The sequence below is a fragment of the Glossina fuscipes genome, unplaced genomic scaffold, assembly GCF_014805625.2.
Source record: "Glossina fuscipes isolate IAEA_lab_2018 unplaced genomic scaffold, Yale_Gfus_2 28, whole genome shotgun sequence".
Classification (NCBI taxonomy): Eukaryota; Metazoa; Arthropoda; class Insecta; order Diptera; family Glossinidae; genus Glossina; species Glossina fuscipes.
In genome coordinates, this window is record NW_023998423.1 from 10,374,361 (window position 1) to 10,392,821 (window position 18,461).

At 33.3% G+C, this 18,461-nt stretch overlaps 1 protein-coding gene across 1 annotated transcript in view; it reads left to right on the forward strand.

Moving 5' to 3' along the window:
- LOC119636335 overlaps positions 1-18,461 on the forward strand; it is a 225,947-nt gene that overhangs the window by 164,282 nt on the left and 43,204 nt on the right. Inside the window, exons 5-7 of the mRNA XM_038031637.1 lie at positions 4,447-4,800; positions 5,050-5,583; positions 14,998-15,140. Coding sequence (XP_037887565.1) covers positions 4,447-4,800; positions 5,050-5,583; positions 14,998-15,140 — 1,031 coding nt within the window. The remainder of the gene's footprint in view (positions 1-4,446; positions 4,801-5,049; positions 5,584-14,997; positions 15,141-18,461) is intronic.

Here is an 18,461-nt window from a genome sequence, read left to right on the forward strand (position 1 = left end):
ATAAAAAAAAAAAAAATGTAATCGGCTAATTAGCAGGCATATCTTCGATAAGCTAGTTAGGCTTAAGATAAACATGTAAAAATTTAAACATGTATTCTCTCTTAACCGACTCGTCAAGCAACAGATATTTTACATACAATAACTGAGAGAATGAATACTCGGAGCAAAAAATCTAACATAGAGTGTACCATCCATAAATATGAAGTTTTAGAGATCATAATCAGTTACGATGTAGATACTTACTCACATTACGATATTAGACCTTACATGATGACGTTTGTATTTCAATTATAAAAGCAGTACTTAGGCTATCGCTACATTACGCTACATTACCGTACATATAGTTACCATAATGTCCTACATAAGTACTTATAGCCTACTTTGTACGACGATATCAGTACCTAACGTGCGGTATAAATATATGCAGTTAAGTGTATTAGACTGTAGAACATAATAATACTCGCACTTCACTCGTATGTATTAATGATACTTTTAATTACAATGACAATTAAATATAACATAATAGAAATTAAAAATGATACACAAAACCAATTTATTAAATTTTCAATTTTATCAGGATCGCCGCCTACACTGCACTACCTCAGGTTACAATCACTTCATACACATTATTCTTGTTTTGGCTAATCTATGCACATAATTATTATAAATAATATTTTTTAAAAACAAACAAAGAGGCAACGGTTGAAATTAATTAAAGCTAATTAATATTAAATATTTCAAATTTCAATATATTTTGTGTTAACATGTATGTGCATATTCTCTGTTAGTTATGCAAACGTGCAGAATGTTGCTTATCTACGGATTGGATTCTTTGATAATCGTCCTATTTTACTGTTTCTGATTGCATTGCCTTTATTCTCATTCATGTCTTCTTCTTTTTTTTTGTTGAACGTTAAGTTCGTCTCAGCTGTGACGGCTTCAATTAATTTTTGTTATGAAACAACAAAGCTCACCACTTGGAGCAAAATCTGTCGATAAGTTTCTTTCTCAATTTTCAGTTCTGCGTCATGTGCACAATTTATGATTTTCAATTTTTATGCCCTACACAACTTGAAAGAAGCGCTTAAGATGCGACTCAACTTTTATTACACCGATCGATTCAGAATCATTTTCTAGGCGGACAGACAGTCCGCCTAACCTGAGGCAATTTTTTGATACCCTTCTCATATAACGGAAACTGAACCTCATATGATAAAAAGATTTAATTTTCCAATGCTTCATGATGAAAATCTTCGGACTATTTCTTAGGTTCTCTACCCTATATATAGGTTTTCATGAAAAATTTCATGAAAATGTGTCAAAAACAGTGACCTGAAGCTTGAACACATAACTACGCGGACAGACATTAGACGGACAAACATGCTTAGATTAATTTATATTAAGATTCTGAACCGAACGGTATAATAAAAGATAGGTCTGTCGTAAGCCCTTCTGCTTGTTACATAGATCAGCACTACTTTAATATACCCTGTAACACAAGTGGTGTAGGGTGCAAAGAGTAACAATAATAAAAGAGTTCATAGTAGTGATATTTTCTAAGAAAAGTAACGAGTGTAATTAATAGAAGCAACTAATAACCATTAAATGATGAAAGCAACGAAAGTATCCTCATTGCTGTGAACGAATTACTCGTAGCATTGCCTGATAAGAGTATAATCTTGCACTTTCATATAACTTTCAATGAAAATTTAATTCTTTCGCTTTGCATTCGCTGCCTTATAGAGGGAATCATCGGTCTTTAGTCTATTTCTGCTGCCTGCTGATTCTATAATAAAGGTTGTTTCCTATCTCCGAGTCTCACTTTGACGTGCGTCAGGCTACCGCACTCCCCTTCCTATCCCCAATCTGCTTCATTAAATAGGTTGTTCTAGGCGAGCAATGTAATATAGCGCAGCAGACATTTCCTCTTCGTAGTTTGCTGTTTGCTGGGCTTATTGTACTTTAACTGTTAAAAAATACAATTACAACGACGATGGATTGAATGGGAAAAAATTCATTCAAAGTGGAAAACAAACTCCTACTCCTTTCTTCCTCTTTTTAGCGTCAATTTGCAATTACTTTGTTTTTAATAGAGTTTTCAATTTTTTGTAAAGGTCCTTCTATTTACCATTTCTTTGAGTTTACATATCTAATGATCCGTTTGACATTCGCAAGATTAGTGCTTCATGAAAAAGAAGTTAATTATCTTTTGCCCGCGAGAAAACAAACAAACTTCAAAGCCAGCCATTAAAGACTAACATGTACGTGTACATGTACGTGGTTTAGCGCCGTTTTAAAACTTTTAACCTATTGCTTACATTCTACATACAAATCCTATCACGTCCCCCAAAAACCGAACGCATTTTCAACATGCCCTGATTTCCTGGTTTGTTTTTTCAATGACGTTGGGGTACAAAAAAAAAAAAAAAAAAAAATTTTTTTTTTTTTATTAGTCTTTAAAAATCACAATGAAGCGTAAAGTGCTTGCTACTCGTTAACATTTAAACTAATCAAAATACTGCGGTAAAACTTCATCATTGGATTAAATTCCTTTTTATTTTTATTTTAATTTTTTCTTTTATTTATTTTTTTTTTTGCTTTTGTTTTAATTTTGTGTTAAACTTTTCGCTTCATCTCCCTGTGTTTGTTTTTTTTTTTTTTTTTTTTCTTGTAATCATAAAATTTTTCTAGAAATGCCATAAGCGGTTCGTTGCCTGTTCTTACATTGAAAAATGTTAATCAAGGGGAGGGACAACGGAAGTGGAAAGCATTTTTATAAAATCTTTTTAACATGCTTAGAATTATAATGCAAAGGGGAAACAGGACGAGAGCGGGCGTATACACATTGTGTATTGTTTACCGCGTACTTAAACGAGGAGGAATCGTAAAAGAAGAAATAATTCAAGCCTCATTAAAATATGAATAAAAGGCAGCTAAATTGGTATTTTAAAAAACAAGGGAAAAATGAATTAAATCTCTTTCCTTAATACCAAATATTATTACTGTAAATAAATAACCAATTTAAATAAAGAAAATATAAAAAAAATCATTGACTTTAGATGCCTACCATCCCGATAATAATAATAAAGTTTTTTTTTTTCATTTGTATGCATGTCAGTTCGACAAATTCAGATCGTCCTTTTTAAAGTAAGACCAAGTGACAAGATTCACGGACAAAAGAATGGACAGACAAATGCGCAATGAGTTCATCCCGAAATTTGCGGGTCGCCATATTTGCTGTCAGGCTTCTAATCAAGAATATTCGTAATTTGGAATGTAGATCGAGAAACCAATTCACAGATGGATGAATTAGTTGCTTTTTAAGAAGTACACACCGAATTACTATCGCCTTATTACCATACCTCTGCGTTTAGTTTAACGAGAAAGCACTTCACTTACCGTCTAACTTACTTACATTTCAGTAAATAAGCCTTCCATCGATATGGAAATATTGACGCGAATGATTTGTAAGTCACTGTATAACTTTTCGTGTAGTAATTTCTGTATTGTGTTAGGTTAGCAACGGCTCGGGATGACAAACCGTGCCATCGCCAACACATCCAGAATACATGTAGAATTTGACAGGTCCCGAAGCGGAAACGGAAAGGAAATTTCTAATTACATTGTTATCACTGTTGAAATGCTTATAAATTTTATTTTGTTCGAAATCTGCAAGCATTTAATTTTAAATGAGATTCGGCTTCTTTGTCCTAGTATGGTGTTTAGCAATACTTAAACGTTACTTAAACCACTAATAGGCAGATAATACATATAAATCTTAAAGCAAAGACTTGCATCTAAATTATAGTATGATTTTGATCTTGAGAGGCTTACGAAACATTGTCGATAGATTTAAAATAATTGTTGAGACGTATTTGGAGCTGATGCGAGAAATTTAATATATTTTGCCTCTCTCGACACAGAACCAATATACTGAATGCAATACATTGCAGAAGGAAGCACATGCTATCTTATAATAATAGTCTTTTTATGTTTGTTATCAAAAAATCTCTTCAAACAATTCAAACGTTTAATCCCATAAAGTAAAAGAAAAATCAAAAAAATAAATTGAAATCTACAACCAATCCACTATGGAGACCATAAAGTAAAGAAGCCAAATAGGCAAACATAAGCACCTTACAAAGTAACCACAACCAATTTTAAATGATATAACCTAAATGGCATTCCAAGGGATTACAAACACACGCACCCTTGCGTAAACTAAATGATAAAACAAAATATTGCGTCACGCAAAACTGTGACCCCTTCCTTTCCAAAAAAAAAAAAAAGAAAAGAAAAAGAAAAGAGAGCCAACAAAACGTGTGCAACATTCATGATAATCTTTAGAAGACTCGTCAAAAAAACTTAACTGTAATAAAATGTCATTTGGCACGCAAAGCTTGATGAACGCGTATACCGGCTTGTTGTTGCTGACAATCCTCGCAGGGCATGGTTTTGCCATCGCAATCAGCGAGCAACAGTTTATACCAACCAAGGTTGCGGTAGTGGGCGATATAAAAACCGCCAACAAGGAGGAATCACCAAACTTTGACACAGAAATGTATTCAATTGCCAATTTTTCTTCAGAGCCTGAAGAGATGGCGCAACAGCTGCAGCAAGAGAAAATCAAAACCAAACAAACTTGCCATCAATATCGGGAACAAATCGAATCGAGCCACTTACATAAGCAACGTGAATGTCATCAACAGCACGAGAGATATTTGCAAGAACAAACGAAATCCAATAAACATCGAAAATGGCCGCAACGTCATCATCATCCTCATCCTCATCCCCATCCTCGTCATCATTATCATCAACAACAACATCATCATCATCATCGTAATAAAGTGAAAAGGAAACAAATGATAGAAGAATTAACTTTTCCGTCCATACCTCACACACCTGCAACTAGATCTCATCTAAAAAGTTTTCCTAATCAGCTTAAATTAGTTTCGCCTGAACTCATGAATTATCAAAATGATGAGCAGCTAATGTTAAAAAACTCACACACAAGCAAAAAATACCAAACAAACTTAAAACAAACAACAGACTATGACTTTACTGATAATTTCAACTCTCTTTCCAAATCTCATAATCATAATCATCATCATCAGCATCATCCGACTCTAATAAAGACAACAAAAAATAATTATTTCGCTTTGACATCACGTTCCGGCCGCCATCGTGGTCGTGTATCTCATACGCAATCTAATAAAAGCAATAAAATATTTCGCTCTTTGCCGGATAACAGTGAACATGATTTCGAGGAACAACATTTCAATCAAAAACATTTAGTGTCATCAACTATTGTTGGCCAGCGGCATTGGCCTGTCAAACGCGAGGCTGTCGTTGAGGGTGATGTCATTTTAGGTGGTCTTATGATGGTTCATTCACGTGAAGATACTATTATGTGCGGCCCAATTATGCCGCAAGGCGGTATACAAGCTTTAGAGGCTATGCTCTATACCATCGACTGCATTAATAAGGTTCAGCTGTTGCCAAATATTACTTTAGGAGCTCATATCTTAGACGACTGTGATAAAGATTCTTATGGCTTAGAAATGGCTGTAGATTTCATTAAAGGTAAGTCGCGGCATTCAAAAGTACTCCATGTACTATATCGTAAGAATGGAAAATTTGATATAAGGAAATTTATTAAATTTAAATTTCTTGAGCCCGTTATCATATATAATATTATAAATGACATTTTATCTACATATACTTACTTTCGAAAATATATTAGTATATATTATCTCAATAGATTTACTTATGCAGATTTCTAAACTTTATAAAAAAAACGCTGCAAAGGTTACTTTATTTGAAAAAGATTCACTTTTAGTTATTTCTGCATTGTTTTCATATATTACATGGTAGACGACATGCTTCCTACGGGTTTCTTAGCTCTTATCATATTGGTAGTACAAGTAATACTTTTGTGCACTAGGCAATAAAACTACGACATCTGCCTGGGAAAACACTGTGTGTAAGCGACAGGCAACAGTATAAGTTACTACGCCAAGGCGTTTGGATAGAAGTTGAAGTTTTGTGTGTTACGTTCTTCTTTAATTGAGAAGATAGCACTGCTAAGTGATTGCAAGTACTGAAGATTATTGCGAACAATTGCGATATCCATAGTTCAACAATCCATGACGCAGAACAGACGAATCATTAATATCATCAATAAAGCTGATCGTGGGGGGTCTGCTTGACGCGTGGTGTATTATGGTGTCTTGCAATCAAATGCAACCGTTACGAAGGGGTGCCAACAAATATAATTAATGTCAATTCGGAAAAAATGGTCGTGACATAAGTCGTGAAAAGTCATGATATAATAAATTTTCAGTATAGAGGAATTCATTCCCATATAAAAAAACTCGCTCACGAAATATTTACAGTTCTAATTTTCCCACTACTATCAGTAGACATTGCATTTTCCCACTAGCATGGGTTTGAATACATGGCTTATTATTTGTCCCAACGATGTTTTCATTGTTATGACGGTACCCAAATACGTGGCTATTGTGGACAGCCTCGAAGGGTAAGAAATTTCTTCGTGATGAAATTCGAAAATTGCCTGACAAGAAGAGAGCGTTTCTTCGTTCACTTTGGTCTAAAATAAATGCATTTTTGATCACAAAAAACCTGACCGCTTTCCTAATACGCATAACCAGAATGATAAGAAAAAAAAGGTACTTCTGAAAATCTTTAAATCCCTATAATGGATTGTGTTATAAGCCATGTACTATCGGAGGAGATGTACTTCGGCTCCCGTCACGTATTATATCAAATAGATGTTCTACTAAAGATTTTTTCTGTTTGTTTTTTCTCTTTGTAACAAATATTAGATTTTGTTTCATTTGAAAGTTTGACATGGCGTGAAATTATTTCACCAGATTGCGAGCCAACAAATTGCATACATGCGCTACTTTTTATTATTGGTTAGAATTTTCGGGGATTTTGTAGTTTCTTGCGAAAGAACGAAAGAAAAAAATCTTAAAAAATTTAACGCGAGATTTAAAAACACCAATGAACGGAAAGTCATTACAAAATTCGTGAAAAACATAATAACGAGATTATATCGCATGCAATAAAACAATTTACTACTTAAACAAAAAAATTTGCACGCCAGGATGCGAAAATCGTGATGGAAAATTTGAGAACAACAAAAACGAAACAATTTAAAGAGTTAAGAACAACTTACGTGCAGTGCAATTGCTTCAATAAAACAACGTTGTTTGCTTATCAAGAGCGTTGTGGTTTTCTCATACTTTCTTTAATCACGTTATTCGCAAGATTTTAAAAGATAGTAGAATGATGGGATGAGTGTTAAAAAGCAAATACCTGTTCGTTAACGTTGAGATTAAACTGAGAAAAGTATTTGAAATTTAAGCATATCAGTCCGTCTATTTGGCTGTCTGTCTGCCCACATATTTTAACATTCACAACACTGGCATCTTTTTGTTTCAAGGGCGAATGTTATTGGGAAAGAATTCACATAATTTATTTTATTTATATACCACATGTTATGTAAAGGTCCCTTTAGAAAAAGCTATCGCGATAAGTGGTCGTTTGCTTTCGAAAACTAGTTTCATAAATTACTAAATGAAACTCGTAAATGGGCATGGCATGGGACCGTTTTGGAAGATGCTCCCGCATAAAAATGCTTACAAACAAAGTGCTGTGAGATGGAGAGAGTTTCCATTTAATTGAATGAAAACCCCAAGAAACTCGCGTTCATTGTTTTGTACCTCAATTCCAAATACCTTATTACATGTAAACAAGACCTGTGGACTGGAGGAAATGAAAACAAAAGTCTTACTGATATTATTCGACAAAAAGGAATAAAACAATGCTTCACTAAAATGCTTAAAGCATTGATGCATACCTCATTATATTTGAGCGGAAATTATTTTAAAGCAGGATGACGTTGACGGTAAATGATGAAGAACATGCTAACTAATACATTTTCTTGTGAAGACTTTTGTATTTTCCGTTACTGAAGGGGGGCACAATACACAAAAAGTGCAAATAGTAAAGCAGAAGATGAGCCCGAGTCATGGCAATAAAAAAGTTAAAGTTTCCTTCAAAGAGTTATTAAGTTAGACGGAGAGGAATAGAGATCAAATAGAAATAAAGATCAAAGCTTATACTTTTATTAAATAGTTTAACAATAATCAGGAATATCGCGAATAGTGATTGAATGAAAGGATGAAAAGAAATCGTCAATAGTTGAAAACTCAATATTTTATTGCATTTATTTTATAGACAATAATTCACCTTGACATGCAAGTTTCTAAACTACTTTTTATACACTCATCGTAAGAAGAAGAAAAAAAAGGAAGGGAAAACATCTTGCAATTCAATATAAAAGTCACTACTATGCACCTAAAGCACTTTTATTTTACAATAAACTATCAACACTAACACTAAAGATGTCAAGTTTCAAAGAATATATATATAAATCTCTTTCTTCTTCCTTTCGTTTCTTTATCAGTTGGCAAGTGTTTAATATTATTTATGCCTAAGTAGCTTCAATATTCCTAACAAAATATATTTCAATTTAAAAATCAATTTCATAAACCGTACGTAATATAAAAAGCAGTTTATTATAGAAAACTTCTTCGGTATCTTTCTCTGCACTTTTATAATACTTCCTCCCATATTGTATGTGCATGAATAACATACATATATGAAAATGTATATAATAATAATAATACTAATATGCGAACAGGCAAACAGGCAAACGTATATACACACACACACACACATATAGGTACTTTCTTACAATACAGCGATTTAAGCTGTTTACAAAACTTGTGCAAAACACGATACTAAATATATGGTAATAATAGCATGAATACAACGTTGAATGTGAAAAGTTGCCCGTATTTACCGACGCGTACGTTGTTGATGATAAGCAACATTGTATTGCAGTTTACTAATGGAAAAAGCAAAGCGAACTATTCCTCTAATCTAATATAAAAGAAATTATTTAAACAACAAGCGGATAGAGTTTATAAAAGAACTAACGCTGCAAGCTTGTCCGGGGAACAGCATGTGTTAGTTGCTATTGCGGCTTTATGACGATATATATATATATATTTTTTTTTTTATTATTCCTTATTTGATACCATAAGAAATTTTCCATTTCGCAATAAACTGATTGTAAGCATGTTCGCGAAGGGTGGAGAATGTACTGATTCTATTATTCAGTGAATTGGAAAATTACTTTTTTTTCATAGCCACATATCTGGCAACACAATATCTATATACCAGTTCACATAACTGTGTTATGCCAATCAAAACGATTGATATTAATGCAAATATGTACTAAAATCTTCTATTGTGTATATGAACCGTATGTTTGGGTATCTGAAAATAAACACTTCTGCATGCATCATGTACCTCTCTGCACACATATGCAAAATAAAAAGAATTGATGCATATACTTACAACGACATTAGATTGAGTATCCTTTCACTATGATCATGAATAAGTGTCATCTGCGCGCATAGCATCTTCCCTAACAAACAATTTACTAAGTCTAGCTAAGAAAAAAAAAGTATAGCTTAGCATCAAAAGAGAGATTCATTGATATGAATATCTATGGAATAAATGAAATAAATTTATGTCATAAACATAAAATACTAAAAATTATCATCATGTGTCAGGTATCATGTAAATGTTTACGCTTTATAAGGGAGAGACATTAAGCTATGAAAAATTAGCTTTGAGAATTCTTGTATGGGATGCAGTCAAAAAAATAGGCCTACCTAGTCCAAATTTGGTGCAATTATTGTTTATATCAACTGACTACCATTGACCAATGGTTAACAAAAACACTATTAAAAAGTAGAGCATCTTGCCTTATAAAGGCTTCATTTTTATGAGAATTCTTACAGGCTGCGAGTTTCAACTATTCTGTTACGGAACAATGTTCATCGTAATATATTAGAATTGAGATTTTATTTTCCTGTGTTTCATAGGAGCGATCATATGAGAGGGACTTGAAAAACTTGATATATCCGATTCAACTTCCTCACGTTAATTTAGTATATCTATGTCCCTATCACTCAGTGGTTTTTGTTGCGAAATTTTCCAAATCGCACAACTCGTCACATGGAATGTTATATGGTGAGTGAGCATAAAATCGTTCCGATGCAATTCATTTTTGACAAAACACGTTCCTAAGACAAAATATGTTGTTCAAAATATTCTATAAACTGGAAACTGAAAAACAAAATTAAATACAAGAGCAGCGATGTTACAATCAAGCAGACAGACATGAATCGATTTCGAAAATGATGCCTAATCGATCGGTATAAGTAAAAGTATCTTGAGCCCTTCGCACAAGCTTAGTTTACACGATGACAAAAGTCATGCAGGGCGAGAGGGGGAGAAAGAGAGAAAGAGAGAAAGAGAGAAAGAGAGAGAGAGAGAGATTGAGAGAGAGAGAGAGAGAGATTGAGAGAGAGTATATAATAATATGGATGTTTCACTTGCCAAATCGATTAACTCGTTTAATGATGAAATGTTATAAATAAATTATTTATTACTCAGTGGCCAAAACGATTTTGTCATTTAGTAGTGTTAATACTTATTGTTAGAGAAATTCGTTTTGAATATGTACAGTTAGGGGCTAATGAAGTGCTTTGGTATTCAAATTTAATAAAATTCCAAAAATGGAGTTAATCGATTTGACAAGTGAAGTAACCATACAATAATATACATAATTATACCCTACGACCGCTATTCTCTTGCATTTCCAACCAAAAATCGTATGTTCGTTTGAAGTAACAACAAATTAAAAATAGGTTTGAAAAATCATTTATAAAATATCTGAATTACTAAAGAAAGGCTAAATATGTTTTTTCGATAATTATAAGAGAGTTTTTCAGCCAAGTCAGCTCTAATATATTGAAGCATATTAGAATAAATGATATGTGATTACAGATATTTGATTAGTCGGTAATCGATAAGAAAATGATGACATTAAAAACCCAAACCATTTAAGAAAAGGTTGTAAAATCGTAAGAGTGGTGCAAACAAATACGAAGACACATCGATTCCATTACCTATCCTAAATGCGTAAAAGTACATCATTTATGAGCTCACCGAAGACCTCCCACAGATTACAAACATTTCGTTATTCTAAAAAACTTTAATGCACATACGTGTAAATAATTGAAATTTTAATCAAATGAACAAAAAAATGAATGAAAAAAATTAATTTAGGCTTTGACCGAATAGGTTAATATCTACCATTGGCTTATAATGAGAGGAAGAAAGTGTATTAAACGGCTTATCTAAAAACTGTGCCTGGCCGCGTTTTCTATGGAAATATATAGGATTTTTTAGAACTATAACCTAAGAGAAATGGTCCACATCGACCCCTTGAAATTAAGTTGACTAAAGGCTAAAAATCGAATAACAATGTCTTCAGTTCCTAAATCTGATTTTATTAGACATGGTTTGGCAAACAAATAGAAATAAAATGATTCTTATATCCAAGCAGAATAACTTTATCTGTACCTAATACGGCCTTTATTTCGTATTTTCCTCCATATTACAAATATTTTATTCAATTTACGTAGTAAAAAATGCAGTGTAAAAAAGTTCACCTAAACCTATTCCATGACTTTATTAAATAAAATATGGATAGAAAATTAATAAATCATTTACACATTGTCAATATGATTTAATGACTGAACGTACACATGTGCAGAAAAACAAATTATTCATTAACTTTTTCATTTCATATTCATGTAAACAATAAAAAAATATTTATTAAAAATAGTATCGAAATTATATTTAATATTATTATCGTTTTAATTAAAACCTTTATTCAATTTGCACTCAATCAAAAACATTGCATGAAATGAACAAAGAAACAAATCACTTTTAAAATTTACTCACTACCGAACAAAGTGAATATGTTAATATTGTTACTTCACATGTGTTGGACGACGTAGTTATAAGAAATTACATACATAGTGTTCTTCTGAATCCAATGGATGGATTAACAAGTCAGTATTCTTGTCGTATTACGTCGAAATTGTTGAAAGTCTTCCCAGCTATAAAGCCACTCCAAGCCCTTGCAAGATGTACTCTAAGTTTATAAGACAGCAACAGCTGCTTAGGCAGAGGACACGAGCGTTAATGACAAGAAGCAATGTGCTGGAAACATAGGAACAAGAACAAGAAGAAGTATTATATACCAGTACAAAAATCAAAATCTTTCATGGACTAGTCTGGCGATAAGAATTTGGACGCCAAGACAGCCTATAATGTCATTTTATATATTGCGGTCCCTTGCCTCACAACTGTATCACTGATTTTGTGATAATGTTTACCAATAGTGACTGCTTCCTTGAATTAAAGAAACTCTGAATATACATTATGGGCAGTGCCACCAATGTTCACCTGAGCTGTACGATGTTTTTTTTCGCTTTTCAAATATTTCGCGGTGTTCAAACCTCATAGTCCAACAGAGCTTTGTTTTGAATTAACCAGCAAAAGTAAGACTACTTGCAAGTGGAGTATTTTCAATACACCACGCGACACATTAATAAAAGAGATGCCTTACGCGGAAAACTACTTTAACATGGACTCATCGTAAAATTTTTCACCTACAGTATCAATTAGATCCTCCTTTAGAAGTCTCCTAACACCTATCTACATATCCTAGGCAATGAATATTTCTCGCTTCGTATTTTCTACGTCTTCACGGCGACAATTGTGGTCATTTTATAAACTTGAAAGAGTTCCAATTTGAGAATTCAAACATTACGATGATAGGCAGGAAGACAAAGAAGCAAACTAAAGATCCGCATTCATGGCCGTTAGCATTTTGCTCAACTTGAACAAAATACGAAACAAATGGAAATTTCTATTAAATAGCTCGAGGTAAAGAAATATTTTTTTGTACTTTTGATGTATTTCACTTGACGTACGGGTCTAATTTTCGCGTTATACAAGGGGTGGTCTATTTATTTATAGCTCGTATTAATCATACATTTCTTTATGTAACGATGTTATAAAGGATATTATTAGGGATATCATCTGTAATTAAACAAGAAACTGCATCGTAGACTAAGCATCCTACAGATTGCCACCATGGAAGAAAGGATTTTAAGAAATGATAAAATTAAGGCAAACAATGTTCTGCAGTACCACTATCGCTCCACTATAATCCATTGTTTATTCTCAAGTGACATTTTTGTATACTAAGCATTCATTATATCACTAGCTTCTCGTTTTACAAGCATTTCCTCACACTTCTCGTTTTACAAGCATTTCCTCACACTTCTCGTTTTACAAGCATTTTCTCACACTTAATATTTTGCCAAGATAAACTTATGGTACTATATAGGATCAAGACCAATAATAAAGAGCAAACAATTATTCATATTACGATTCAACAATCACGACGATTTTGATCTTGTCGTCTTGTCTTCTAAATACACAGACAGGTACTCTGCGACCTTATTCGCGAAACCAAATTTGAGGTTTGGCCGAATGCCGAACTTTGAGACATCGAAATGGAAAGATAGATAGATATGTTCTGGAAAGATTTCTTTCAGTTCATTATCATGGACAGCCGTTAAAAAGTTCATAAACAATGCTGTCGCTATAATGTTACATTTCAATCATCATCACGGCCCAACATTAAATGCTCTACATCACCTAACTTAATGCGTTTATTCATGTAACGACTTCTCAAAGTAGGACGTTATAAGAGAAGTTATCGATAAAGTTGTCCGATCCGAACTATTCTCAATAGCGTTGGCATATCAAATGTCATTCAAATATCTCGCAAATTGAGACCACAAGAATACAAGATGACAAGTTGACATACAGACAGGCCAACAACGAGACAGACAGACAAGCTTAACAAAAGGTCAACTTATCTCAAGTCTTTGTGGGTGTGGTAAGCATCCGCGTAAACTCAATATACGCTTGCATCACAAAAAGTGTAGGATAATATTAGCTCAAAAATCTTGTTGAAATATTCGCGTTGCTTTTTGATGCATTTGTATTTTATTTTACCGTGGAGTACGACTGGAAGTTCGACAATCAATCAACCTTGCCCACAGACGCGCTATAATTAAACAGAGTGACGAAAACAAAAAATTGAGGTAATGCAATAACTGGTTTTGATGGTTTTTTTTTTTTTTTCAAAATATATATAAACATGTCTGCGTATAGATCCACTTTACCGACTTATTTTTTTATTTACATAAAATGATACGCAAAGTAGTTGAACAACACATAAACAGGGCGAAAACAGTAATGTTAACATTTAAAGAATAAAAAAAACCAAAAACAAAAACAAAAGCAATAAAAAAATGCATTCATTAAACAAACTATATGTAAAGGCAATAAATAAATTAAATGATTTCCGAAAATAACCAGAAGGCATTATGCAAAAATGTAATCCCTTAGGAACTTTTATTGCCTGAATTCATTTAAATTTCGCACCATTTTGAACATTAAAATTTACGATAGTTTTAATATATTTAACATTTTTTCATTAAAATGTTGTTCTTGCATCAAGTGTAAAAACGACTTGCTAACGCTAATGCACGATTTTGCTGCGTTAGCATTTCAACGTTCACTTTACTCGTACAAAAGACGGAATTCAGTTTAGAAAAGAAAAAAAAAAAAAAATTTATTTTTTTGTTTTTCGTTTCTAAAACTAGTCTTCTGGATATTTAAATTAGTTTATCTAAGAGCCCTTAATTAGTTTTGGGCTTTATGGTAGAAGTGATTAACATGAAACTAGTTAAGTAAGGATGTAATAATAAATTGAAGTTAAGTAGAGCATAAGCCGGATTCGTGTAAAGAAAATGAAAATATTTTTATTACTTTGTATTCTGAACAAAGTATATATATATATTCCCTCCTTGTTTTAGATTAAATTAATATTTTCACCCGTATAGGGAAAATATTTGCAGAACTTTTTTTAAAAAATTCCAAATTATTTTTATTTTTCAGGTTCCATTAGCAATATCGATGATGCTGAATATCATTGCAATAAAACGCAGGTGCGTAAAGTTATATCCGGTGTAGTGGGAGCTGCTTCTTCGGTAACTTCCATCCAAGTTGCGAATTTGTTAAGACTGTTTCGTATACCGCAGGTAAGCCAATGCTTTGTCTTCATTTACTGATCCGATTTGCAGTTAAAGCGCGCAATAAAGTTCTATATACCCATTAATCATGGCAGCAAAGTGTGATTGCTCGCACTCTAAGGCGTTCGCTGATTTTCATGATAAACATCTAAAGATAATGTCCCGACGGCGTTTGCTAAATCAATTCTCATTAAAGAGGTTGACGTGTGAGGGGTGGCAGTCGGACGGTAATAGCACAAATAATAGGAGCATAAACCATTGTAAGCATTGAAGCGGAGATTCGGACAGATAGTTGGGCGGACAGCCAGGCAAGTACGAGACTTGTGAGGGACACTCCAAGTGATGACATTCCAAAGGCTGGGACGAGTACGGCGACAAGACGTCCATTCGCAGTGATACCTTGTCCGGCAGCCACACGAGCAGCCAGTGAAATTGTTACATCCATAAGATAAAGTGGGAAAGTTGATGAAAGTACCAAAAATTTGGGAAGACTTTTAAGGCACCTATTACTCTACGGTTTCGTAATCAATTTGCAAGCTTTCATAAGTGCAGGCTTCGGAAGATATTTAGGAAATATCACAACATAAACGCACAACAAAAAAAACAACATGAAAGAAAGTTATATCCGGCTAAAGCCGAATCTTGTAAACTCATCACCAAGCCACCCACTTGCCTGCAAAATTTTCATTGTTTCAACTAAATTTGAAGTCGATATTTTATTTTTTTTTGACCACGGGATTGCCAACAACACAGCCCACTCAGATGGACAGACATAGGTACATCTTTTCAGCATGCAAGGTCTCTGAAACTTCCTTTCGGATGTTGTCGACATCATAAAATAACGAGTGTAACTTCATCCTTAGGAAAACGAAGTAAAATGATTCACGTTTATGAAAAGTCGCATTCTGCCTTATTACAAATGCAACAACAAAATCCAAATACCATCGGTTTTCAGTAGCAACCATAAAAAGTCTTCCACAATAAAATTTATTATCCTTATCATGTTCTTTCTTCCTTTCTTAGAGAAGCATTCGTTAACGATTAGCATGGCTTTGACGATTCATTTTAAATCATCTATAACTTTTTCTTAACGTTGTTTAACTTTATAAACGCAGAACACTCTCTGCGTTTAAAGTCTTTGTAGGCATAAAAAAAAAAAAAAAACATTTATGTTTAGAGTAAAAAGCAAGGAAATTTTTTATATATAAATTTTTTTCAAATGGTATAAGCAAAAGTATGTACATAAATAAAAAGAAATTTCCAACAACTAACAACAGTAGTATAATGAAAATATAATGACGACAATATAGTTTTAAACCGACATTTATTAGATTAAGTCTTGACTAAAGAAAAACTTTATTGCAATCGTAATATGTATCAGAACGATTTCGTCGTTTTGTTGATATTTCTCTCCTACTGAGAAGAAGAAAATATTAATGACATCATGGTCGCGTCGCTAGAGACGATAAATGTTATTAACTACGATCCAAATCATCATCAAGGGCTTGAAACACTATCCAATTGACTGTACATCAGAGATGTGAACAAACTTCTTTTCTAACTACAGCTATTAAAAATAAATAATTCGGTTCTTACATTAGAGTAATAACGCAAGCAAGAATTCATAACCACATACCCTATAGGGCATATAATTTTTCCAGATGTATACAACACTCGGAAGAAGTTGGGCTAGACCTGATTCGACTATATTAACAAGCGATTTAAAATCATTTCCTTAATAAATAGATTATTATTATTATTATTACTATAAATTTAGCCAGAGAACCAATTCTACGACTAAAGTCTTAAGCAACACTGGCATCTAAGACTTTCGACTTCATTAAAAAACCTATCGCATTTGAGATTTGAACCCACGACAAATGACTTGCTAGTCGAGACACTTGCATACTCGGCCACTCAGACGGATTAGGCGTAGTAAACGTAGCTATGAGTCTGTACGAGCACCTCTCTGTTTTCCTAACGTCTGTCCACGTACTCTTGTAGACAATATACAGCAAATTTTGCGATTTTTTCTTAAGACATGTTTTACTAATATGTTTTCAGTTAATGGCGAAGCTTATTGGAACGAAGAATGTGCAAGGGCCCTCTTCCCATAAAGATTTGTTTTGGAAAAGCTTGTGTGTGAAAACAACTTGAAATTTTTACACTTTCGGTAAAAAATAGTACTATGATCCCCTAAATGAATGTAGAAAATTTGGACGAGCTTGAAATCGTTTCCTGAACGCCCTCCTCTCATATAAATGTTCTGACGAAAGGAAAGTCTTTATGTGGCAACAAGTTGTAAAGCGAAAGTTCGATCAAAGTAACAGTTTCATGTAAACTACTTTGCTAAGTTTAAACCAGCTAAGCCCTTCCCATATAAGCGTCCTGATAAGAATTATGCCAGGATATGGCGACAATGCACAATATTTCTTATTTTGTGACAACGACACTTGACGATGTGTATACTATTTAAAGGGCTGGGTTGTCTGTCTAAAAGGTTTTTACTTTTTGTTTTCATTCATTTTACTCTTGATCTTTACTCTTTGATCGGTTTCTCTTTATATTTTCCAAATATATGAAATATTAAAACTACTATTTCTTCATCGAAACGATTACGTATGAGAGGATTCAGAAAATTGCACATTCAACCAAAAATTTCTTAATTCTATCAAGTATGCCGAAACACTACCAGTCAGTGATCCTTGGCGCGAAATTCAACAAATTGCAAAATGACTTTTTCAAAACAGGGCTTCATACAGTGATGGATCTCAACAGGGGAAATATGGCGAAGGTTATTGAAATCGCTGATTTTGAAACAGCAGTTAAAATTGCACAACAAGTAGATGATAATTGAAGAGTTTCGAGAGTTGAGTTGAGACGTGTTTAAACTTTTTCAAGTTGCAACTTGAAAGAAACTTTTCTTTTACCTTTGCTCCCATCATGCAATCGGTTTATTGACTTTGGATATTTCCAGCCTTTTGAGAAAAATGTGCTTTTACTGTTGTACTGCCCGCGTTATCCCATGCACTCAAAATGCCTATAGTGAACCTATCCAACTGCATCAAGTTTTAGGCTTTCTTAAATATCCCCTCTCTTCACAACTCTGCCTTTATATCATTGTTGACTATTTAAGGAGGCGATTAAGCAAATAAAGGAAAACAGGAAATAACCCTTAAAAGAAGTTCATAATGGATAGTTTTTTTTTTTTTTCTTTAAAACAAATCATTTGCAGTGTGTGCACAATCACCCATGAGTATGTCGGTATTGATAATACTTTTTTAAATTTCCTTTCTAAAATGTATTGAACTGTAATAATTATTATGCATG